The 25,893-nt window shown below is 32.8% G+C and overlaps 1 protein-coding gene and 1 long non-coding RNA gene across 11 annotated transcripts in view; one reads left to right on the top strand and one right to left on the bottom strand.

Annotated features, from left to right (window-relative positions):
- LOC127705943 (transcription factor ETV6-like) overlaps positions 1-25,893 on the bottom strand; it is a 90,571-nt gene that overhangs the window by 10,743 nt on the left and 53,935 nt on the right. For 7 of the 8 annotated variants that reach the window (XM_052210310.1, XM_052210311.1, XM_052210314.1 and 4 more), the window contains 2 exons: positions 4,211-4,318; positions 1,665-1,766 (listed from right to left, as the gene is read on the bottom strand). In XM_052210310.1, the coding sequence (XP_052066270.1) occupies positions 1,665-1,766; positions 4,211-4,318 (210 nt within the window). Of the gene's footprint in view, positions 1-1,664; positions 1,767-4,210; positions 4,319-4,403; positions 4,454-25,893 lie in introns of those variants that run through there. The other variant, XM_052210318.1, reaches the window with a different exon arrangement.
- LOC127705966 (uncharacterized) lies at positions 2,255-7,663 on the top strand. 3 transcript variants are annotated; one of them, XR_007984132.1, is made up of 3 exons: positions 2,679-2,705; positions 4,678-4,814; positions 5,727-7,663. It is a non-coding gene; the product is annotated as an uncharacterized LOC127705966 (long non-coding RNA). The 3 variants fall into 3 exon arrangements; XR_007984130.1 differs by lacking the exon at positions 4,678-4,814 and having other exon boundaries at positions 2,255-2,979; XR_007984131.1 differs by lacking the exon at positions 2,679-2,705 and having other exon boundaries at positions 4,462-4,814.

Raw genomic sequence — 25,893 nt, 5'->3', positions numbered from 1 at the left:
TTATTAACTTATATGGGATCAGCAAAGTTGCAGATTTTTGGCAATTAAACTATGAACATAAGTTTTAATTGGTTTATATTATTTTTATACTGTCGGCAATATTAACATATCAGCTGTGACGGAATCACTTAAAGACATTAAGGACTATAATAGATTGAGTGGAAGTTTAATAACAGCTGCTGCACTTCAATTTAATTCATGCCAGAGACAATATAAAATGCTTATTTTTTTAATTCCATCAAATCAAAGTTAAAAAAGAGGTATCTTTTCTTTAAATGAGACCCACTTTATTCATTACTTGTACTAACATAAGTAATAACTATTTATATCTTTTCAAGGTAAAATTGACCTAAGATGGAATTCGCTTTAATTTTTAGGTCCCCTTTTTGTCATATAGCTCTTCATCTGTTTCGATTCTTCTACATCATTGGCTTTCAAATATTCGGCTTTGAGCGTTCTTGATAAAGGTAAATCCAGAAAAACGTATCGGACGCATAAAATTCATAAATTTTTATCTTCATTTTTTACAAACACGTGTTAATAATAATGTTTTAAAATCAATAAATGAATAAAAAAACTCAAACAAAAAGTGTGCAAAAATGCATGTAGACAATTGCAAAGAAAACAACAATAATAACCTGCTACTTCCAGGGGCGGATCCAGGATTTTAGGTTAGGGGGGCACGAATTAAATTTTTTTTAGGTAAAATTATCGAAATATTCTTTATTAAGCTAAGGAAAACCCATGCTTTGCAAATTTTAGGGGGGACGCCCGCCACGCCACGCCTGAATCCGCGCTTGACTCCCTTCTCAACAATCCGATGACATTCCAAATATGAAAACTAGAAACACCAAAAAATCACATACAATAGCAATAAGATACACAAGCAATAAACAATAAAAACACAAGCAATGAACAATACAAAACACAAACAATGAAAAATACAAAACACAAGCAATGAACAATACAACACACAAGCAAATAACTATACAAAACACAAACAATGAACAATACAAAACTCAAGCAATGAACAATACAAAACACAAGCAAATAACTATACAAAACACAAACAGTGAACAATACAAAACACAAACAATGAAAAATACAAAACACAAGCAATGAACAATACAAAACACAAACAATGGACAATACAAAACACAAGCAATGAACGATATAAAACAAAACAATGGACAATACAAAACACAAGCAATGAAAAATACAAAACACAAGCAAATAACTATACAAAACACAAACAATGGACAATTCAACACACAAGCAATGAACAATACAAAACATAAACAATGGACAATACATGACACAAGCAATGGACGATACAAAACACAAACAATGGACAATACAACACTAAAGCAATGAACCATACAAAACACAAACAATGGACAATACAACACACAAGCAATGAACAATACAAAACATAAACAATAGACAATACATGACACAAGCAATGAACCATACAAAACACAAACAATGGACAATACATGACACAAGCAATGAACCATACAAAACACAAACAATGGACAATACAACACAGAAGCAATGAACCATACAAAACACAAACAATGGACAAAACAACACACAAGCATATAACTGTACACAACACACGCAAAGAACAAAACAAAACACAAGCAATGCATTATGAAACATACCTTTATTCTGAATGAGTTTTTGTAAAGCATTGAATAAGAGATCTCCATTCTTTGGTATTCGTTCCATAAAGTCACTTCGCTTTAACAAACATAATGCTTTACCTGCAATAATTGCTACGAATGTTATAATTATGTTGACATATATAAGTAATTACTTACAACCGGATACAGTGCAAAATTCTCGGAAACACGGAAACATGAAATAAAACATGTGATGGGCACTGGTTTTGGACAGGACATACATCTGCTGACATATTTGCACAACGTTCACCTACTTCATTCGTTACATAAATTGCAACAGGATTTTCATTTTTAGGTTATATGTTAGATGTTTTGATCATCTCTCTTCGTCAGCTTTTTTGAATGCAATTTGAAAAATATCATATAGTTGTTGCATTTCGACTTAAGAAAAATTATTGAAAAACAATAGCTATGGCGCCACTGGCCATCACATATAGGGTCTCCATTCTGTAAACCGAGGATTGGCTGGTTGATATAATTCAAAATCGTGCATTAATAGACATAAATCTGTTTATGAGTAAAAAAATTTTTTTTTCGTGATTACATGACTTAGCCGAAAGAGAGATTTTTACATGTCAAGTATTTCATTTCAAGTGATTGTTGTATGACGTCAATAGTTCAAGAGGCGCAGATTCTCGGGTCAAGCGGCGCAGATTTCCAAATAGCGATAAGGTGTATAAAGAATAATGGGCAAAAATATAAAGTATGGAGAAAAAGGGACCAAAAAATAAAGAAGAGAGAACAATGAGGTGCTAAAATATAAAGAATAGAGAATAATTGGCAAAAAGTATGAAGAATTGAGAAAAATGGCATAAAAATTAAAGAATACAGAAATGTTGGACCCCCATCCAGACCATCATATAACATTTTTATTGATGAAATAAATCCCATAGAACATATCATTTAATCGACAGTCAACAAAGGTTTCAATAGAACAGGTTCAAATACAACACGGAAGACTGGTACTTCCTGATCAGGCACTAAAACTATTGGTTAAACTGTAGGCGGATGTTAGCAACCGTAATGGACGACTTTGCTTTTATTTATCAGATAGTTGTACAAAAAATAGCTTTTATCTATTAGATAGTTAATAATCAAATGTCGTATCTCCATTTTTTTTCCTAATGAATATATTGATGTGCTGGAATGATTGATAAAAGATGAAAAATAAAATTTGCATTACAAAATTATTGTAAAAAAATATATTGCTGTCTTCATTGTAATGAATAAAAACCGTACAATTGTAAATAATTGATAAAACATTGGGATTACATAGTGCCATGTTAAACCACAGGTAGGACATTTTTAACCTTTGAAGACATTCGAACTTAATCAAGGCGGATTTTAAAAATAAAAATGATTTTTTATATACAACATTTTGTTTTATCGATTCCTTAAAAGCCAAAGACACCCTCGTTATTTCTTTTCATTGTATGAAAATTGAGCTAATATTTTACATTCTTACTTAGATTTAGCATAATGAAAAATTCGAACAGCATATTTATCAAATTTGCATATAATTTAATCTTTAAAAATTGTTATAATCGGGTTATTAAAGGAGAAAAAACATCGAATTATTTATCTGATCAGTAATTGCAGTGAGAGGGACGAGAAAAGACCAAACTTATGGCAGTTTACCGCTTTATTTTTTTTTTATGAAAAAAGTGCTAGGGCAATCATAATTGAGACATAATTTGCTAAATAACTCTAAATACCAATAAAACCTCGACTGTTTTCATACATAAAAAAGATTTCCGTAAATACTAGTTTACTAAGAAAAACAGAATAATTTTCGTATGTAATAAGAAATCCTATAACAATTCTTGGAAAATGGATGATTTATGGTAAACATTTTAATTCAATATGTTCAGTTCAAGGAAACGAAAACTAGGGAAGAACTTTATAATTGACTTTTTATAATTGACTTTTTAAAACATTTTAAACAAACTGAAGAAAATCTACAAACAAAAGTGAAAGTTCTGAAGATGTTAAATGAAGAAACAAACATCACGTATATTAGAAGGTTGTATTTATCACTATCATGAATAGATACCAACATATGTGGACGGTTGCTGTCAATTCACATTTTGGTGCTAACAGGACATATTCGGGATAAATTTTGTTTGAAATTTAGAGTTCCTTGATAATGCATTATTAAGTGTTGCTTAAAAATTTTTAAATTTTAAATATCATTGATAATTCAATAATTGCCCTGACATAGGATAATGGTTGTTGCTTCCTTAACGTCCAATAACAAATCTTATATGCACCCCAGACTGTTGCTTACTCATAAATCCCTCGGAAAAAAATGTTCCTACACAAACTTTTTATTTTTTCATAGGATCCTTTGGCTTTTTCTAACTAATCTATATTAATATCTTAAGTGTCTTCAACAGTCTTATTTCTGAAATTACATTTTGAATGACTATTGAAAACGACTTACTTTGCTTATTCACTGATTCTAGGAATATTTTTTTTCGAAATTTTTTTTTTTAAATAACAAGATACATAAAATTATAACTAACCATTCATGTCTATTCTGTCTGGTGGTATTGGCTCTATGCAAAATTCGTCGGAACACCATTTGAGCCATACACCTACTTCATGTTTTGTCCATTGCTGGGGATGTTTGGCTGCAAAATATTAAATAAATAATACTGGTAATGTTTTTTTTCTGATATAAAATAAAAATAACAAACGAAAAATTAAATCACTTACGTGAAGTTGTTGCTACTTCCATTTAAATGCTAGATTATGGTGTTTAATATACCTGTATGATACAATCAAGCACCAATTCTAAAAATAATAATTCAATAGATTTGTGGGGAGGCGTCTACGCACTATCATTTTTAGCGCCATATTACAATTAAACCAAATAAAATGTTTTTAGAAAATAACTCAACGCATTCCATGTATTGCCTCTATACACTATTATTATTTTCAGATCATTATTCCATTGAAATGATTTATAAGTCAATGCATTTGTTAGCAGGTGTCTACACACTTGGTATTTTCAGCCAAATGGTGACATCGAATTTTCGAAAAAGAAATGAACTTTACTATTTCTAGAAATACAACATGTAATGTGGTATGAATAGAAAACATAATACGCTGGATATAAAAATATCGGTAAATAGATTAACAAATTAATGAATAAATAGCAAAAGAATAAAACTCACAAATCACAACAATCATACTTTGATGCCAAAAGTTATAAGTATTGGTTTTGAATTATATTCTTGTCTCAATAATTAAAGACATCCATTTTCAAGTGTAAATCTTTACAACTTCACATTCATTAGTGGGAATAGCAGAGAAACTGCTCCAGAAGGAAGTAATCGGCGATAATAGGTCATTTAATGTCATTCGATATTCATCGCACCCACGAAGGTTTGCAGCTTGGATTTAGGAATAAGTCAATTTACTTCTTATCACAAAACATGATACGAGACGAACCAATATATAAGTAGAAAAAAAATAGTACAATAGAAAGTTGACAGGGTACAGGGGTAAGTATAAATAGATTAGCTGACACTGGACGGCCTTGTCACACCGATATAGTGAGATAGTGAGATAGTCTTAGAATATTTATTATGATTATAATGCATAAAGTACCATGTAAACGTGCACAAAGATGCAAACTGTAGTTTAGAATTATACATAAATTGTTTATTTCAACATTTCGCAAGAAATAATATAAAGAACCTAATTTGAATTTCCAAATCCAGTTGAAAAAATTTCTAAAAAAAATAGTATGAGGATATTTTATTTTGCGTGAAACAGTCAGAAAAAACTTAAATTATCCAATCAAACTAACTAATCTCCTAACGCGGGAGGAATAGTTTACGAAAGATTGTCATTGGTTTATACTAATCTTGAACTTTTGACTGCAAATGTCTGATGTAGAAAGGAGTAATTTTGTCAATATTGTACATCTTGCTAACGCTCGTTTTAAAAATATTCACAAATATAATGCCTCCTCGTGTTGAAATGAGCATTGAGCATGACATGAAATACTTATTTTTTTTTTTTTTTATTTAGGTTGTCTGCTGCTGAAATCCACAATGACATCATTAATTTAAGTGACGTCTTTTTCAATAGACCAAGTACAAGAAAATTATGTTCAGTCAGAAGGTTAGTTAAGATGTATGCTTTCAGAATAAATGGACAAATGTATGAGTTTCTGGATGGGGGTCCAGCATTTATTTATTTTTAACTTTTTGGACCATTTTTCTTTATTTTATATTTATTTTTGCTCTATTCTTTATTATTTTTGCCCTTCATTCTGCACTTTATGCCCATTATTCTATATTCTTTTAACCCAGAGCCTCCTGCATGGGTCACATATTTCATGTGTTTAGTTTATCAAACTTTATGTTTAGAGAGTACCTGATAAAGGCTATTTAGAAACCCGTATAGTGCTCTCTGAGAGCGGTAACGTATACTACCACTAGGTCAGTGCAGTTCTCCTGTCAGTCCCCGAATTCAACATTTGCTTAGAAACAGTAATTAAAATGACACCTTGATCCTTATTATAAATAATCAGTTTACGCTGAAATATTACTCTTTCGGAGTACACGAGTTCAACCTCGATTTTGGCGGACATCGTGTTGCTCGATCTTAAGTTTTCTGTGTTGTGTGTTACGGACCCGTTTCATCTTTTTTCTTGTGTGTCTGTCTTTTTTCGACTTTTGGGTATTGATTGCCCCTTCAGTACCGTCTCCACTTTTCCGTAAATCATTTAATTTTTAACTAAACTTAGTTTGTAGCTCTTAAATTGAAAGACAAGTTAACCGTCAAAGATTTTGAAAGATCTACGAAGGCTCTTTTCGTATTGGTGCTCTTAAAATAGATGTATGATGCCAATTTTAGTACGCATGACATGTGATTCTGAAACAATCTACTCAAAAAAATGAAAAAAAAACACTTAATAAATTTCATGCGTCCGAAGCGCTTCTCTTGATTTACCTTCATCAGGAACGATCAAAGCCGAATATTTGAAAGCCAAGGATGTATGTTGAAAATCTATATGACCAAAAAGAACCTAAAGATAATAGCCAACTAAAGGTACGCTCAAGACCAAAATTGTGGGAAGTCAAAATACAGTAAACGTATAACGTTTAGTTTTGCCTGAGAGACGAAGTTTATTTCACTATAATTGGTATCTTATTTAATTGTAACCAAATCATTGCAATCATGTTTAATCATTTGTACCAAATTTAACTTGACGACTCTGCCTGTAATGGGCATCTTTAATTGACAATAAAATATTTGAACTTGAACTTGAACTACACTGACTATATATATTTTTATTCTCTACAAACCATTTACAGCGGAATGGTACAGAGAACACAATATTAGAAACAAATCAACATAGATGAGATAGATGTCAGCCCGGATCACACAACCCTTTATTAACAATTTTGATAAATTTACAGAGTTTCGAAAGTATCGATTTTCTTTTACATGTCATAAGATCTCCAAATTTAAGTGTATTTGGACGTTTTGAAAATTTTTCTTGGATTAATAAACTTCGAATGTTGGCAATTATATAAGTGCCTTATAACAATTATATAAGTGCCTTATAACAATTATATAAGTGCCTTATAACAATTATATATGTTTTCAGGTACTCACACTCTCAGTGTCGTGTCTCACTGTCTGGAAGGTTATATCAGAAACGTTACATAATTTAAATCGAAAAGAAGATCTTGTGTATTTAAATTCATATTTTATATTGCTTTTAATTTTGGATATGACGGTTCGCATTATAAGAAAACTGATTATTCACAGCGAGCGTCGTTTGCGACCTAAACTTTATGACAGAAGAGAAGACTTCATTTTCCAATTGTGATTTTTTACATTTTGATGTAGTACCATTCCATAACTTTCATATCTCCCAGTTGATACGATATTCCAGGATTGCATTTGCTTAAGGTTTTTAAGTTTGGTTTTCTAATTAAATTATTTTTTTTCAATGCATGTATTGTTTTTATTAATCATGATCTTTTCTTTCCTGTATCATGTGTATCCAGAAAAAAAATAGCATTTCACATTCGTCTATGTTTTAGGGTTAGAGAATTCACCTATACCGTTTGTTTATGAATTTGGTTATGTATTTGGGTAAGAAAAACAGTGCTTTCAATCCTGTTTTATCATGAGTAATGCGTCGGGTGTTATATGTTCAGCATAAGATTCTAACTCTAACTGTGCACTTGGGTCCCCCCCCCAAACCCCCCAAAAAAGCCACTCCATGCCATCATACGACCTTTGATAATGATCAAACCTATCCATATAGAAATCTGTACATCGTTAAACCGAGAGAGACAACGAAATATCTTGAATCAGGACAAAATTTAGAAAACGGAAGTAAACATTAACAATATTCACAACATTGCAGGCACTGATTACAGCAGTGGCATCGACGAAGCAGTTTTTAGTACTCAAGATAAAGACAGAAAACAACCGGGGGAAAATGAACAACTTGGTTTGGTTTAGACGCATGATAATATGATTTCAAATGGAAGTAAATCTAAATCTACGTACATTTATGAGACACAGTCATATGCAATATTGTATAATTAACACAGAATAGAATATACTTAAGCTTTTAATATTATTTTGACAATATTGGTATCAATCGAATAATGGTTTTGCTAATAAGTAAGGCATTTCTTTATGTTATATTAACAAAAGCTTAATATAATTCTCGAAAAGACGCAGTGCTTTGCTTTAGTTGTTAGAATATGTCTTCTCTACTTCATTGTTAGTTAACTAAAATCAACATCTAAAGAATAGCTTCCATTGGCAACTACTCTTTTCATTGTTTTGCAACATTATAAAATGATTTTCAACTTATATACAATAGTAAAGTTCTATCATTTGTTCGTGATCAAACTTTGAAAAGAAAAAGTATTGGGATAAAATAAAATCATATACACGTATTATATATCATAATTCACCAGAAAAACACGAGTAGTCGTTCTTACTTCACTTCAAATATTTGCCAATGACTGGACAGAGGTATCCTTTCGTTGAACAAATGTGAAAAATGTCTAAAACGTCCAAGAACACAGATTATTTGTATAACGAATATTTGGAAGACATACCAAAAATTTATGATTTACTTTTTAAAAATATCAAACCAAACATTTGTTAAGATTTTGTTTATCCATTTTAGATATAGTAGCCAAGCTGATCTACTTTATTTATACCAAAACTTTCACTTTAAAATAAACTTTAGTTGACTGTTTAGATTCGAGCGCCTGCTATATCTGATGAGTTAAAAAAAAAAAAAAAAAAAAATTAAGATAAACATAATAAGCCAAAATCAAGCTGCACCTACATATGGAGTTTTTATATCTCAAACGCTACAATCAGAATGCCCTCGATAGAGTTTTGATAATTTGGATAGTTACGAGGTATCATTTGAACCATCGGTTCTTAATAGCAATGTTGTAGTAATCTATTCTACGCCATCTTGATTTTTATCGTTGCGGAAAGATGTCCACAGATGTTTTCCTAGTGTCATACCTTCAATTTTCACTCATTATTATTGACTGAATACGAGTTATCACAGGGATTGAACTGGTAATGAGCAAGACAACAGATTAAAAAAATGAGCCGAAACTGCTCCTCATTCTGCATCACAGGGGATCACCTGCATGAGAATGTGTTCCTAAATTCTGTGTAATGTTTTATGTACTAGTGTGTATTCCGTCGGTTTTCATTTATCCAGCATGGCGTATGTTCTGTTAGAACGTATGGGTTTTCCTTGCATGCCTTGGTATTTTCATATTTAAAAAAAAACATATTTAATTCACACACGATATTATACTAAAACAAACCTACAAATCTACCAATTAGATGTATTTACCTTCATGATTTTGGAATTAAACATTTGCGACAAAAAAATGAAATTTCCTGTATTGTTTTAAAATGTTGAATTATCGGATTCACGTAATCAAAAGCGAATAATTTTTATCTACATCTAGCTTTCGTTTCAATAGAGTTATGAGTTGGATTTGAATTCTAACATGACGTTCTTTAAACGCTTTGAGTACACAGCCGTGGTAAAATATGATTCTAATGCAATTTTTATGTAACAATTTTTTTCATTGGCTAAACGTTACCGTCAAATCCACAGTTCACCAGTCGTAACTAAGGAGCGACCCGCCATTTTGAATTCATGGATCAAAAAATGTTCGATTACTATAATATTATCGAAAATAAAACAACACCTACCTCAAAATCGCCGTTTTGATGTGATTTTATCCAAATTTGAATCGTAGAAGTAACGAAATAACCTTCAGTTTGTAAGATTTCATTTGTATGACGTCATGTTTAGCCATGACGTCTTTGCGCCAAAATCATTCATGAAGTTTCGCGGAATTTTATTAAATTTCAAATTTATACATTTTTTCAAGCTTTAACGTATTATTTCTTTTTGAAATGCATTAGAATCGGAATAACAGTACTGTAGTTGAAGAGTTGCCACCGTCAATTTTGATTTGACGGTCGCAAATATCCGTTTTACTGTCTCCGCTACGCGTCGCCAGTAAAACTGCATTTGCAACCGTAAAATCGCCAATTGACGGTGGCAACTCTTCAACTACAGTACAGTTATTCCTTAATTCTAATATGACGTGCTTCTTTCGCTTTGTAAACAACACCGTGATAAAATTCTCGATATACCTATACTTAGCGCAGACTCAGAGATGTGCATATTGGTGGCTGTTACTATTTACCTCCCACGTAAATCCACATGTATCGTAACCTATGTGCAAACACTATGTCGATTTCGTTGTGTCCAAATTGAAATTGAAAAAGAAACTACAGAACCGTTATTCCTATTACATTGCATAAAAAAATATATAATGCACAAGAGCTTAAAAAATGTATAAAATCAAAATAAAATAAAATTCCGCCAAATTTCATGAATGATCTTGGTGCATTAACGTCATGTCATAACATGACGTCATACGAAAGAAAACTCTAAAGCTGAATGTTTTCCGTTACGTATACTCCCTAAGTTCGGATAATATTGCCTTAAAATGGAGTTTTGAGGTAGGTGTTGTTTCATTTTCTATTTCATTGCATTATTCGCACATTTGTGGATTTCAGCAAGTCAACATGGCGGCTCACTCCTTAGTAACGACATGTCAACTCTGGATTTGACAGTAAATAGTAGCCAACGAAAAATAAATGTTTGGGTTAAGAATTATGAGAATTGAACACATTTTTTTCTACTGTTTATTTGAGAAATAATTCATGTAAGACTTAGATTTATATGAAATTTGTAGTTTTTATCTTGCAAGTTACAGGGGGTAAAATAGAAGTCATACACACTGCAATCTTACGTTCGCTTCAGTTTTTAAATTACCGTATTTTTCCTATTAGAATCGAAATAATTCATGGAAGCCATAGATTTGTTGGACATTTACACATGGCCTGGGCCGTGATGTTCGTTAATTTTAAGCCTCGCTAACGCTCAGGATAAAATTCGAATATCACGGCCAGGCCATGTGTAAATGTCCAACAAATCTATGGCTTCCATGAATTATTTCTTTTAAAATATATTGTTTGGGCTGTTCCGATCGTACTCCCGCGTCATATACTTTTTTATGAATGAGCTACCGACGTCATAGAACGATGACGTAAGAATATAAGCATTTTACGGGAAAATACACGCTTGTGAAACCGAAAATCATCACAACAAGGAAACGTAAACAAACGATGATAAAATGTGTTATTTAAGCCATTTTTTGTATACATATAAGACATATAAGTACAATTATCATTTAGATTCATCCAAACCTATCTAAATATGTTATTGTAAATAGTTTAAGCATGTCATTTGTTCAGTTTGCTCCGGTCTTTTACGTCAATTTAATAGTGCGTTTATTTATGGGAACGGCAAATAAAGCCTTCATCTAGAGCGCTTCGATCCAAAACAATTGCCGTATTTGTCCTATTAGAATCGAAATAATTCTTGGGGGCTTGATGAATTATTTCTTAAATACCCTTTCTATTCATTTTCCCAGATAATTAACAAAACATTATTTTTTTTTTACATGTATCTATTTACAGGTAAGTGGAGTCAGCTATAAACATCAGAAACTTGGTTTTATAGTCAACTACATAATATACTAAGGTTGTAAACTCAAAGTTCACCCTTAAATGAAGATGTGTAAAGGATTCTTATCTTTTTGAAAATGATCATCTTAATGAAATAAATGAACAAACATTCAGGGGAAATTGACCATACCTTCTTTTCAAATTTATGTCTAGGTTACATGAGTATCATCTAACGTCGACAACCTCTATTGTCAGATTTTTCCCCCCTCATGATTGGATGAGCATCCATGCATTCACTATTCAAAATGTATATCACTTACATTTTATTCGACACAATCTAGGACTTTTCAATATAGATGATAACAGCACCGGTATGGAATTAAATTGATAAATGTGTCTGTTTGATACAGTGCATAATTTCTTTAAGTGCAATAATCGTTTACTGATTTCGTAACAAGCTGTCTGTCAGGTTCTGGCGTGAACCCCCACCTGAGAGCTGGGAGATTTGATGTAATTCTCTGCTTAGGTATTTGAATGTATGTACAGAATATACTAGTAGTGACTTATTAAAAACTCACAGAATGGCGGCGTGAATATTCTTATTTAGGAAAATTTTCAAATTTGTGTGGATTGGCGATAAAGTTATTCCAAAGATACATTCTTCGATAAATTTTGTTTAAATCAATTTAGTTGTTTCGTTTTATTAGGCATGTCGTGGTGGTTAGACATTTTTATTGAACTTGCCCATAAAAGAGTGCAATGGTATGGAAATTTGGACCCATGTTCCTTAATTGAGGGGTACGACCTACCACCATGCGGCAGTATTAAAACCGTAACCGATCTTTCGGAAGTGCAGTAAATAATTGTCCTAGATCAACAATGCAACGCTCATACATAAGAATAAAACCCACACCGCATCATTGTTATAAGAGTGATTATTGGGGCCCATATTGAACTAAAATGTTTGACATCACCCAACTCTCCATAAAGATCCAGAGGCAGTCAAATGAATTAAGGCAGCAGCTTACCGATGCAAAAATTCCATAAATCGATCGCGAGGACACACATCAAGGTTACAAACAAAAACCAAGGGATTATCTTTATGTGTGCCATTTACGCTTCTTTTCCATTTGATGATCAATTTATATTATTCGTTTCATTTCAGTCGCTCGAACTGCACTGGATGGCCTTCAACAATAACACTACTCATTCTTGTTGAAATTTTAAAATGTCTTAAAACTGATATTGCTCATCGGATTGTCTCGATCTTGAATTTCTTCTGTTTGTTTTGTCGTAGTCTCATCGAACTCTTTACAGACCACAAGGTTCGGAAGTTTCGCATTTTAATGAGCAATTAGTTCCTTGACACAAATCTGACGAAAGGATTCAAGTACTACCGAAACAGAAGCACGGGGGTTTGCTTAATTAGCACTAGCAAAAACTTCTTAATTCTGTATCGGGCCAGTTGAAAAATCAATTTAATCAGAAATATACTGTTCGCGAGAAGTGTCAAAATGTTAATATATATATATAAATAACTAAGAACTAGTTACATACGAGTATCGTGAGATATACAAACAATTATGTTTGTAACCTTATACACTTACCTACTAGTACTGTTAATCCCATGTGCCCATGTTTCGTTATTCGGTTATTTTAGCTGACATATTTCTTATTTCCAAGTACTTCTTTAGATTTCGCGATATAGTCTTTTTGTACTGAGACGGCGTAAAACAAACATCGAGCAATCAAACTTATCCCAAATTCTGTACACACATTCACTACAAAGGCCATCCTTATGTACCAAAGAAGTTCCAGACAATTTTCGATCCCTGTAAACTATGATGATAGGTATTACTTAAAATTCCACTGGCCGAAATCTATATTTTTTGTTTTATACAAAATTTAACCATTATTTAAGTGTTGTGTCCATTCATTTTTAATTTCAAGACCACTCTAACAGACCAAAACAGTCATACCAACGTTATAGCTGCATGGCTGCAATTTCCAAACAAATATGAGCAAATAGAAGTAAAAATAAACAAGTGACACTCTTAGTTAAGGACTTCGATTCACCCATCTTACATCATGTATTTATTTCATTTCCGTTCCTTTAAGATCAAAAGTTTAGCATGAAAATTCAAAAATTTTAAAGAAATTAAACAAAACGGCTATATCTTGTCTTTGCATGATAAAATGATACAAGAACATATATTTATCTAATAAAACAGGGTCGAATATTTTAATCAACAAACGCTCATCGTGAAGTTAAATACATAATCAACTTCTTGTCCTCATTTCTAATCCTGATTTATGGCGAGTTTATTCTAAATATGGACCTAAATATAATAGCCAAATCCATCTAAGGTCAACTATGCACGGGGGACTTGAAACCTAAGTTTCTTAATAATTTCTTAATTTAAAAACGGACAATTACGCACAATTAAACTTTTAACTAGCTATTTTTGAGAAGTTGTTTATTATATATTTGAATGACTGTAGAATGAAATTATATACACAAATGAAGGTTCAGATTAACTCAGGGTGAGGATTGAAAATCTACAAAACCAGTGTGTTCATAGTATTAACGAAATCATAAGGATTAATACTTTAATACATTCCTGGTTACTCAGTTTAAAGATGTGTATAAGCAATTTGTCCGTCAATAAAATACATTGGACAGATTGCTTAATATTACCTTAAAACTATCTAGGAGACAAGTCTTCAAATGCTTACAAGAGAATTATACGAACTTTCACCAATATAAGTTTTGCCTTTGCTGACCTAATTATTTGTTATATTTCATTCCGCTTTTATTCTAAAAAAGAACAAAAATGGAGACAAAACATTGATATGGGAAAAAAACTAAGATTTTATTCTAAAAAAGAACAAAAATGGAGACAAAACATTGATATGGGAAAAAAATTAAGAAGACTTTCCATTCCGCAGGTTACATTTATATAGATATATTGAAACTATTCAAATAGAGTGATCCTAATCCACCGAAGAGCAAGCATGTCCTTTTCCCTAATTTTTTTAATATTTATTAATTTAAAGGACACGCATTTGGTTTTTTTTTGTTTTTTTTAGCAATCAGATATTGGCAACAAATACTTTTTGTTTTACAAAGAAAATAAATATTCCTTTTTTGAAGTTGTTGTTTATTTAGCAACGATATAGTATGTCAAAACTAGCCGCTGTCATTGAAGCATGTTTTTAGTTAATGAATCTGGTCAAAATGTTCTTAGCATGTAACATTTTTTTTATATATTGCAAATGTTCTGACAATTGATCTAGATAGAATCATTTTGACTTTCAAGAAATCTTCCCCTTCTAACTAAAATTTCTAAACAAAAGCGAATTTTCTTTATAAAAAATGCTATGATACTCTTGAAAAATGGTGATTAATGATTGTTGTATACTGTTCCAGATATTTTGCAAGTTTTTATGTATAATTTTATCACCAAGGAGCTAAACTATATAGTTCACTGACATTATGAAAAATAAGGAATTGCCTATTAAGATCGATAGAAACTTTTTCGCATGATTATTAACAGTTTGGCTACCAAGTATAAATAAACTGTTAACACAGAGATATGTCTCGCTTTTTTGTTATTTTGATAATGCAAATGTTGAAATTAAAATAGCCATACTTTAACATGTAAGTTATGCAAATATTCAAAGTCAATGAACCATGACTGAAGGTATATGGCTGAAGAATCACCATGGAAATGAGATGTACGTGCCAATGCTAATACAACTGAATACCAAAGATCATTGACTTATCATAAGTCGTTCCCTTTAAACACAACTAAACACAAACATTAACTTGTAAACTATGTAAAAGTTTCAAAGTCAATGAACCAAGGTGAGACAAAAAGAGCTTATTATATACTTTTAAAAAAATGAAAAAAATACGTTATAAGTTCATTTAATTTCCCAGTGGGCAAATATTAATGATCATGATGATATGGGATCACCTGAACTTAGATATAAGAAGATGTGGTATGAGTGCCAATAAGAAAACTCTCCATCCAAGTCACAATTTGTAAAAGTAAACCATTATAGGTCAAAGTACGCGACCTTCAACACGGAGCCTTGGCTCACAGCGAACAGCAAGCTATAAAGGGCCCCAAAAATGACTAGTGCAAAACCATTCAAACAGGAAAACCAACGGTCTAATCTATATAAAAAACGAGAAACGAGAAACACTTATGAACCACATCAACAAACGACAACTGCTGAACATCAGATTCCTGACTTAGGACAGGTGCAAACAATTGCAGCGGGTAGCATGTTTTGCGCACGGAAATCAATCATTAGGTTGGTACATTAGAAATTATATCATACGCCTGCTGTCACTCCGCGAAAGGTAAATAAGACTGCATCATGTCTGGACAACCATACATTCTTTTGTTAGTAGATATTACGATTCAGAGTCTGAAGAACAAATATTTTACAGAATTGTAAACAAACATACAGATTTTGAGCATTCTATGTTGTATTATTCATTGTATATCAGGTTTTAATCTTGATCATCATTGAATGAATGTACGTCTGCTGAGTGACAAATCATTATTATTGCCGCATCCCCATTGAAACATAAAGACAAATGATAGCCAGGTACATTTCTTCATCCAAATGTAACATTAGGAAACAAAAACAAAAAATCGGTCAACTAACGCGTCTAAAATGCAGAACTAATTTCTTTGTTTTCGTTGCATACCATTATTGTGGGTCTCATTGGGGTCTAAGCGTGACCCGGGATTGCCGATTTTTTGTAAGCGTGACACGTGAAAGTCAAATTTTTGTGCCTTGAAAACGGGAAATGAAGTCTAGCGGGACACGGGAAATTACAAAAAAAATGAGAATTGCTTACGGACATAGTGTAAGCGGTATACGGGAATCTGACAAAACAGTAAGCGGGATCCGGGATCAGAACCCCCCAATGAGACCCCCATTATTGCCCTACTTAAATGCATTATCTCCAAACATTGTAACGATCACGTTACCAGTTGTAATTATATGTAATCATTACCCTCTAACATTGTAATAATATCTGTCCCTGACATGTCGAACATTGTTTTGTTAAAGTAGGAAAATAATCCCCTTTTTCATGTAAGTACGGTAGTACTATACGTCGATAATTTGATTGGTTGAAACATATAGGATGTTTCCAATATACTTCCTGGTCTTAATATTGTAATTTTTAAGGCCACATAGTTGTATAGATAGAGAAAATGATTTGCATTTATTTATTATATAGGTTACGTAGGAAAAAAGAAAATAGATTTTTTTAAAACGCAAAAATGCAAATGATATTTACATTTAATGTGCAACAGTATACTCCCATGCTATACCATACTTATTACGCAATTTTGATAGAATAAAGTAGCTTTGAAATACTTAAGGAATTTTATAAACAAAGAAATGAATGTTACGGTAATTTTCACCATAGGCCATTATAAAAAATTAAAACAGTCCGATTACCCAAATCCCTTTTTTAAATTTGAAAAAAAAAATAAACCAAAATTAAATGTTTCGATGTTTTGATGAATTAACATTTAGACTCTCAAATGTTTCAACGTATATAATATAAACCTTAAGATGGTAAAGATGTCTAAGCGTTAATTGTTTTGTTGTCTTATGATGGCTGGAGAGATAAGAGTCAGACCTATTGCTAGTGTGGATACATGGTGAAGGGAAATAAAGTCAATATAGGGGCCTAATATTTACAAACCTAAAAGATATGCATAATATGTTTTCTGTGTGCGCCATAAATAATACGTATTCCAGAAAAATCTAACAAATTTAAAACGGGAGTAAAATATAACGAAAATAACATTTTCCGAAGTTTTTAAATATCTTGGGGATAGAAATCTTATTTAAAAGCGTTTATCTGGAATTCAATATTTCCAGAATTGAACGCAGTGTTAGGTAAAGAAGTCTAACACTATTTAAGATCTCCATCAAATACAAATGGACAAACAATCAAAATATTGTAAATACAAACATAGCATGAAAAGTAATATAGTATCAGTAGACAAATCGGTATGTAAATGAGTTGTTATTTCTTGGAAAAATTATAAAATTTTCATATAATATTAAAATGTTTTCAATTTCTAAAATATGAGAGGTAATACGGACAATATTAAAACAAAAACAAATCTACAATTGCCATAAATTGAGGGTAATTTACAAAAGAACCGTCCGATTTTGAAAGAAAACTTAACATATCAAATTAACATTTTATAATTCGTTTTTGTCCCCTCCACCGAGAAGGCAGATTAAAATTACCATGGCTTATCATTCTTTTCGGATCACATAGTCCGCACATTTTCTTAGTGTTTGCAGATAGTGAACTGACGTTTTTCGAATTGTGTATAATATGTTACTGTTTTATTCATGTTTACATATTGCGCAGTTAACCTTGACATGTTTTTGCTGCCAATGGTTGTATTCTTGTCGCATCGACACCTATAGTTTTAGTATGCGTATTAATTGATCACAGTTAGCCTTCTCTTCTTCCTAACTACTGATGCGGAATATGTATATTTACTATACCTAAAATGTTTAAATCATTCGAAACACAAGATTTTTCTTCCCTCAAGCATAGATGAACTAGCTAGATTTTGCACAATTTTTTGTGTTCAATCTTTTTTTCAAATTTGTAAAGACGAGGCATCTGTAGTTTTTCGATGTCCAATTTCCATAAATTCAATTTTAATAAACAAACCAAAATAGAAAAAAAACCCAGAGATTTTAATGCACTCAACACGGAGAGAGACCTGGTGTGTCGCCAGGGTAAGCGTCTCATCATATACATGCATCACTCGTTATGAAAATTTTAACTCAGTCAAAACTGCACCATAGGGAATAAAAAACGATCACTAAGTTTGCAGATCATACGGTAATGTAATATTTGATTTGAAATTGTAAGACCAGGGCAACATGTTTCTCGTGAGTTGAGACACGAAAACGTCTTTTATGTCAACCAATTTGTGATGGTGACCGTAAAACTCATAACCCTGTTGGAAGAGCTTTTGTATTAGGAGCACACCCAGTATAAAGTAAATACTAGTATAACTTAACGTATACATTGAAATATTAAACCGCAATACAATTGGACAGATCATGTAACTACTGAGAAATGGAAAGTTGACAATATGACAAGATTGCTGAACGTAGCGAAATGTCCCTTACCACTGTGTAAATGAGGAATAAAATTTTGTGTAGTACAGAATTTTGCATTTTACAGAGTATTTCGAACTGAACAATGTCATTAGATGAAAAATGGTCAAAGCCCCATAAATCCCATCAAATGATATAATCAAAATGACAGTATAATATGGTTAACTACATATAATGGCAAATAATCCTATCAAGTATGAGAGATTTCTGTAAAACAGTGTCAGTGGAATACGTTCAAAAAGTGTCATTGTGGTAAAAACTCATTACAAAGATACCAAGTTAATAATTTAGTACGCCAGACGAACGTTTTGTTTACATAAGACTCATTAGTAGTGTTTAAATCAAAATAGATGGAAGGCCAAATCAAATAGGAAGTTGACGAGCAATTAAAACCCGAAACTCCGCAAAGTTGTACCAAATACGAAGTTGACGAGCAATAAAACCCGAAAACTCCGTAAAGTTGTACCAAATACGAATAAGGCAATATATGCCAGGGGTAGAAAAACCTAAGTGTTCTGAATAATTGAACATTTTATAAACAGTAAGTTTATAGAAAATTAACTTATAAAAGATATTTTATGTCTTATGTTTTCATATTTCAAATTGATGACTACTGGGCTTGTGACTCCATCTGAGACAAAACGTCAGCCAAAAATGTTTTAAGTCCCACAAATCCACCACAATGGTACCCATCTTGTAAACCATTTTTTGTTAAATCAATTTCCAAGTGGTATACTGTTGATGGGACTACAATTAAGCATTATTTACTTGATCTAATTAAAATAACGATAGAATATAGTCACTAACGCATGATCGCAAACACTCCTACCAAGTATGTGAGCAGTCTATCAAGTGTATCGTTTGTAGGAGTTGTGTTTACAAAGTATCAATAAGAACGGAAAAAAGTGTCAAACTAGAGGCTCTCAAGAGCCTGTGTCGCTCACCTGATTCTACTTTGGTTTTGGAAATCATGTAAAAATAGATTAAAATCATAACAGATACCCTAATAATGAGTGAGGCCAAATTTGGTTTAATATTGGTCCTGTAATTTAATAAAAAATCCTGGTGGCCATCTTGAACAGTAAATCGGCAACAAAGTAGAAACACTTCATCAGCACCTCATAAGAAACTTTGATGCCATGTTTTGGTTTCATTCCATTCAGTGCACCTCTAGAAGAAGCATTTGTATGTATTTCCCATAGGGTCTTATGTTAAAGGAAGTCCCCCCATTGGCGGCCATCATGGATGAAGGATCAGCTTCAAAGTAGCAAAACTTAGTCAGCACCTCATAAGGAACATTCATGCCATGTTTGGTTTCAATCCATTCAGTATGTGATTCTCTAAAAGAAGACATTTGTATGTATTGTCCATAGGGTCCTTTGTTAAACATTGTCCCCATCTGGCGGCCATCGTGAAGGATCAGTTTCAAAGTAACAACACTTGGTCAGCACCTCAAAAGGAACATGCATGCCATGTTTGGTTTCATTCCATTCAATGGTTCTCTAAAAGAAAACATTTGTATGTATTTCTCATAGGGTCCTATGTTAAACTAAGTCCTCCGCTGGCGGCCATCTTGGATGATGGATCGGCTTCATAGTAACAACACTTGGTCAGCACCTCATAAGGAACATTCATGCCATGTTTGGTTTCATTGCATTCAGTGGTTCTCTAAAAGAAGACATTTGTATGTATTTCCCATAGGGTCCTATGTTAAACTAAGTCCCCCGCTGGCGGCCATCTTGGATGATGGATCAGCTTCAAAGTAACAGCACTTGGTCAGCACCTCATAAGGAACATTCATGTCATGTTTGGTTTAATTCCATTCAGTGGTTCTCTAAAAGAAGACATTTGTATGTATTTCCCATAGGGTCCTATGTTAAACTAAGTCCCCCGCTGGCGGCCATCTTGGATTATGGATCGGCTTCATAGTAACAACACTTGGTCAGCACCTCATAAGGAACATTCATGTTATGTTTGGTTTCATTCCGTTGAGTGGTTCTCTAAAAGAAGACGTTTGTATGTATTTCCCGTAGGGTTCCATGTTAAACTAAGCCCCCCGCTGGCGGCCATTTTGGATTATGGATCGGCTTCAAAGTAACAACACTCAGTCAGCATCTCATAAGGAACATTCATGCCATGTTTGGTTTCATTCCATTCAGTGGTTCTCTAAAATAAGACATTTGTATGTTTTTCTCATAGGGTCCCATGTTAAACTAAGTCCACTGCTGGCGGCCATCTTGGATTATGGATCGGCTTCAAAGTAACAACACTCGGTCAGCACCTCACAAGGAACATTCATGCCATGTTTGGTTTCATTGCATTCAGTGGTTCTCTAAAAGAAGACATTTGTATGTATTTCCCATAGGGTCCCATGTTAAAATAAGTCCCCCGCTGGCGGCCATCTTGGATTATGGATCGGCTTCAAAGTAACAACTCGGTCAACACCTCATAAGGAACATTCATACCATGTTTAGTTTCATTCCATTCAGTGGTTCTCTAAAAGAAGACATTTGTATGTATTTTCCATAGGGTCCTATGTTAAACTAAGTCCCCCGCTGGTGGCCATCTTGGATAATGGATCAGCGTCAAAGTAACAACACTTGGTCAGCATCTCATAAGGAACATTCATGCCATGTTTGGTTTAATTCCATTCAGTGGTTCTCTAAAAGAAGACATTTGTATGTATTTCCCGTAGGGTCCTATGTTAAACTAAGTCCCCCATTGGCGGCCATCTTGGATGATGGATCCGCTACAAAGAAACAACACTTGGTCAGCACCTCATAAGGAACATTCATGCCATGTTTGGTTTCATTCCATTCAGTGGTTCTCTAGAAGAAGTTCAAAATGTAAAAAGTTAACGACGACGACGGACGACGACGAACGTCGGACGCCAAGTGATGAGAAAAGCTCACTTGACCCTTCGGGCCAGGTGACCTAATAAAATTGACGGTATTATATGGTCAATAACATATGGTGTCAAACAATCATGTCAAGTATAAATATTTTGCACCAAACGATATCAGGGGAATTGCGTTCACAAGGTGTTATTGTGGGACGATAGTGCAAAAAATGATCAAAGTCCCGTACTCCCATAAAATTGGTCAAATCAAAATAACGGTACAATATAGTCAATAACGTATAGTGGCAAACAATCTTGCCCATTATGAGAGCTTACTGTTAAACAGTGTCAGAGTAGTTATGTTCACAAGGTGTGATTGTTACAATACCTTATAACATGGTCCGATTCCCCAAACTCCGATTACAATAGTCGAAACAAAACGTCGATACCATGTGGTAAACTTCACATGATGACACAAAAATCCTACCCAAGTATGAAAGTATGTCAATAAAAAGTCCAGCAGTAAATGATTTGACTCACCAAAGTGTTTTATTTGGGCGGTCGAGTCTTATAGGTTGCACTTTGTAAATACAGCTGTTTCTCAAACCACGCCTCTTTTGGGGAGATATATAATATTCATAGATAGGTTAATTTGTTAACGTACTGGTTCCCATTTATGATCTCTGTGTTTCATCTCATAGAGACATCACTTGGGAATGTAACCAGTATAGAAAAACATGGTAGCGCCTAAATTTTAATTCTTAGGAGGTCCAAAAATGGAGGTAAGGGTAGTATAGAATTTTAGTATAAGTTTAAACTCTTAGAAGTTCAGGGCATATAAATGTTGAAAATATGCCGCACAGACCTATATTTTGACCTTTGAATAAAATAGTAGTGCATATAAACTTTCCGTTCTAGGATATTATTTTTCACGAAACTTCATAGTAAAAGTGTCACAGTTTTAGCCGCAAAGGGAGTTCCTATGGGAAATTGCATTGTCTATATTTACAGAATTGCAACCTATATAGACGAAACCTCATACTCTGGTACTAAATTAAAACCCGGTCGATACTTACATTTTGATATTGCACAAAATCATGTTGTTCTATGACTGTTTATAACGTATTTACACAAAATCCATTAATTGTGTATAAAGTCCTCTCAGATCGATAATTTTGTGTCTTAAGTCTTTTCGTTAGTAATTTATTGTGTGCTTTGTGATCTGATGAGCCTAGCCTTTTTCAACTGATTTTTATAGTTTGTTCGTATGTTGAGCCTAAGCACCAATGTCCGAGGTTCGGGAGATGGTTGGGAGAACGAAAACATGTTTAACCCCGCCACATTCTGTATGTGCCTAACAGGATCTTGTTATTCAGTGAATGCCGCTTGTATATCAATTTTGTTTTTTCGTTAATTATTTTTGAACACAAATCAGGCCGTCAGTTTTCTCGTTTGAATTGTTTTACATTTGTCAACTCGTGAACTTATATAAATTCTTTGCGGTGGTGGCAATTCTACCACATCTTATCATTTTTACACTTAGAAAATGAAAGGATATGGAGTAAATGTACATGGGACAAAATCACACACAATATATAGAAAACATAGAAAATTATCAATGAACAGGGCTTTAATTCCTGTTCTTCATCTTGACAGTTGATGTAGGGTCTTCAACAATGAACGAATCATTCATACCCTACAACAAGGTCAAGACGGCCCCTAGCGTCGACTTAAGCGGTACTAAAAATAAACCACAGTTACACTTTTTACACTTGTATCTTTGAAGACTTTTTACACAACAAACAAAAAAAAACACAAAACATAACAACCTCCAAAAAAATCATGTCAACACTTTTTGATGTTAAATGAACGTTTAACAGTTGTTTATTTTCATGAAAACACAGGTGTGGTTAATTTTACTCTTTATATGTTTCACTCAAAAGGTCTTAATCGGAACGTGCCATTAAGCTCTGACCATTATTTGCTTTGCAATAAATCGTTCAAAAAGAGGAAGAGATGCAAAAGAGAACATATTCTATCGAATATAAGTAATACATGTAGTATAAAATAGTCTAAGCGATTTTTTAGCTGGGTGTTAGGTAAAATAAGATTCACCAAACTCTATTAACATTTGAATTACTGCAACAATCGAAGAGGAGTTACAAGAAATAATTGCTTATGGACAAACATTTTTAAGTTCCAACTAGATTGTCGAAATAAAAAATATAAAATGACCTGGAAATAATTTTTAATTTCGAAAACCGAATAATGAAATACGAGGAAAGAGTTGTCAGAAATGTCAATTATTCCTCGATAGAGAATGGTAGTACCACAATTAATCAGACAATATGCTGTCAAGGAAGCATGTATGTATTGCATTAGTAAGATTTTAAAAGAGCAATGTACTTTAAATCCATAAAATCAATTACGACAATTGAATACAAAGATGTTATTTGAAATTAAAATTTAATCTTGTCAACGAAGTTATTGGTAATATTATAACTACTACATTAATAAATTGATACCTATATCCTCATTTTCCTTTAGAATTGAATATCTTTAGTACATAAATAATACATCGCTGAAATTGCAACTGATTTTGACATGACTTTTCTGGACTTTATTAACACTCTGTGTAGGACTGATTGACAAAATAATTTAGTAATTCCGAGCTAGCATCACTCCTGCAGATTGCTTTCATCTATGTTTATCCTATGTGGTAAAGCGGCAAAGAATACAATTTCAAAAATATTATTTGAAGATCCAACATTGGTAAAATCAAAAGAAAAACAGCTGTTATCACAAGGAACCAATCATGCCTAATGTGGTATACACTTTTTTCTAACTTACGTTAGCAGAAAAGAAAGAAGAAAAAAAAAATTGCAAAAAAAGGCGGACGTTACCAAAGGGATATTCAAACCCATAAGTTAATAAATTGGCATTTTGCTAGAAATATGACCAAGCCTTGGCTGATTTAGGAGGCATTTTTACATGTCAACGCATTATTAAGTTAAAGTGAAAATAATGAACTTAACTGTTCAATATATATTTATTTCATTCACCTAAACCATGCAAGTTATGTTACTTTAAATTTTGCCTCATGCACGAATGCCTTTGTGCTAATTAATTTGGAAAATATGAAAGTTTTTCATTGTTAATTAAGTTATCCATATACTGGACAATTGATTTATCAACTTTTAAAGTATTCCATGATGAGTATTTCAAAATGTTATATTGTTATTCATGATTTCAATACATAGTATAGCAAATCCATGCAATCAGGAAAAAAAACGTCCGTTTAAACGGTTAACGTTTTTTGTATGTGATATTCTGTCCTTCCTACGGTACCAACACTAATTTTTCACAATGCTTGTTATTTTAGATGACACTTTCTGTCTATGAAAAGAGAATGACAACAACAAGAATTTAGATATATACTGGCTGGCTAGGGGGAAACTTCTGCAAATGCCTCATGGGAAAAAATGATGACTGACTGGCATAGTTCGGACTTCGCACAGACACTTAACACATGAATTTTATGGAATAAATTAGATTTTAGGGCGCCCCACACCTCCATGTATGACATTAGTTTCAACTCTATCAATCTGTCTGTATAGTAAAATTCAAAACATATCGTAAGCTAAAAGACATATACTTTTGAACTTTATTTTCAGTCAAAACAAGTCATGATTAAGTACACTTATTTGAGACACGGTAAGACGCATTAAGATAAAAAATAAAGTTGGAACGAAATTAAAACGAATCGAAATACTGGAGTCAATTTATGTCCGAGACGTGTAATTAAGAGTGCTTTTGTTACGTGCAGAGAGCCTCGAGTCCTCTTTCGTGTGTCTTGGAGTTAACATCCCCAATCAGACTGACCACAACTGTACCCCTGTATAGCCTAAATAACAAAACGGGCGCCTCCATTGGCAATAGTTATAGTTGTTTATCAAACAAATAATGTTTGACCTGTATAATTGAAATCTTAAAGTTTGTTTATATTCATAAACAAAAAAAAAAACATAGTAAAAGTAGAATACTGGATTGTGAGAACTATTTGTCTTACATAATGCTTCGGTATAGAATAAAATTTCCTAC

This window comes from Mytilus californianus, unplaced genomic scaffold (genome assembly GCF_021869535.1).
Source record: "Mytilus californianus isolate M0D057914Y unplaced genomic scaffold, xbMytCali1.0.p SCAF_6, whole genome shotgun sequence".
NCBI classification, from domain to species: domain Eukaryota; kingdom Metazoa; phylum Mollusca; class Bivalvia; order Mytilida; family Mytilidae; genus Mytilus; species Mytilus californianus.
This window is presented reverse-complemented; position numbering and strand designations above follow the sequence as displayed.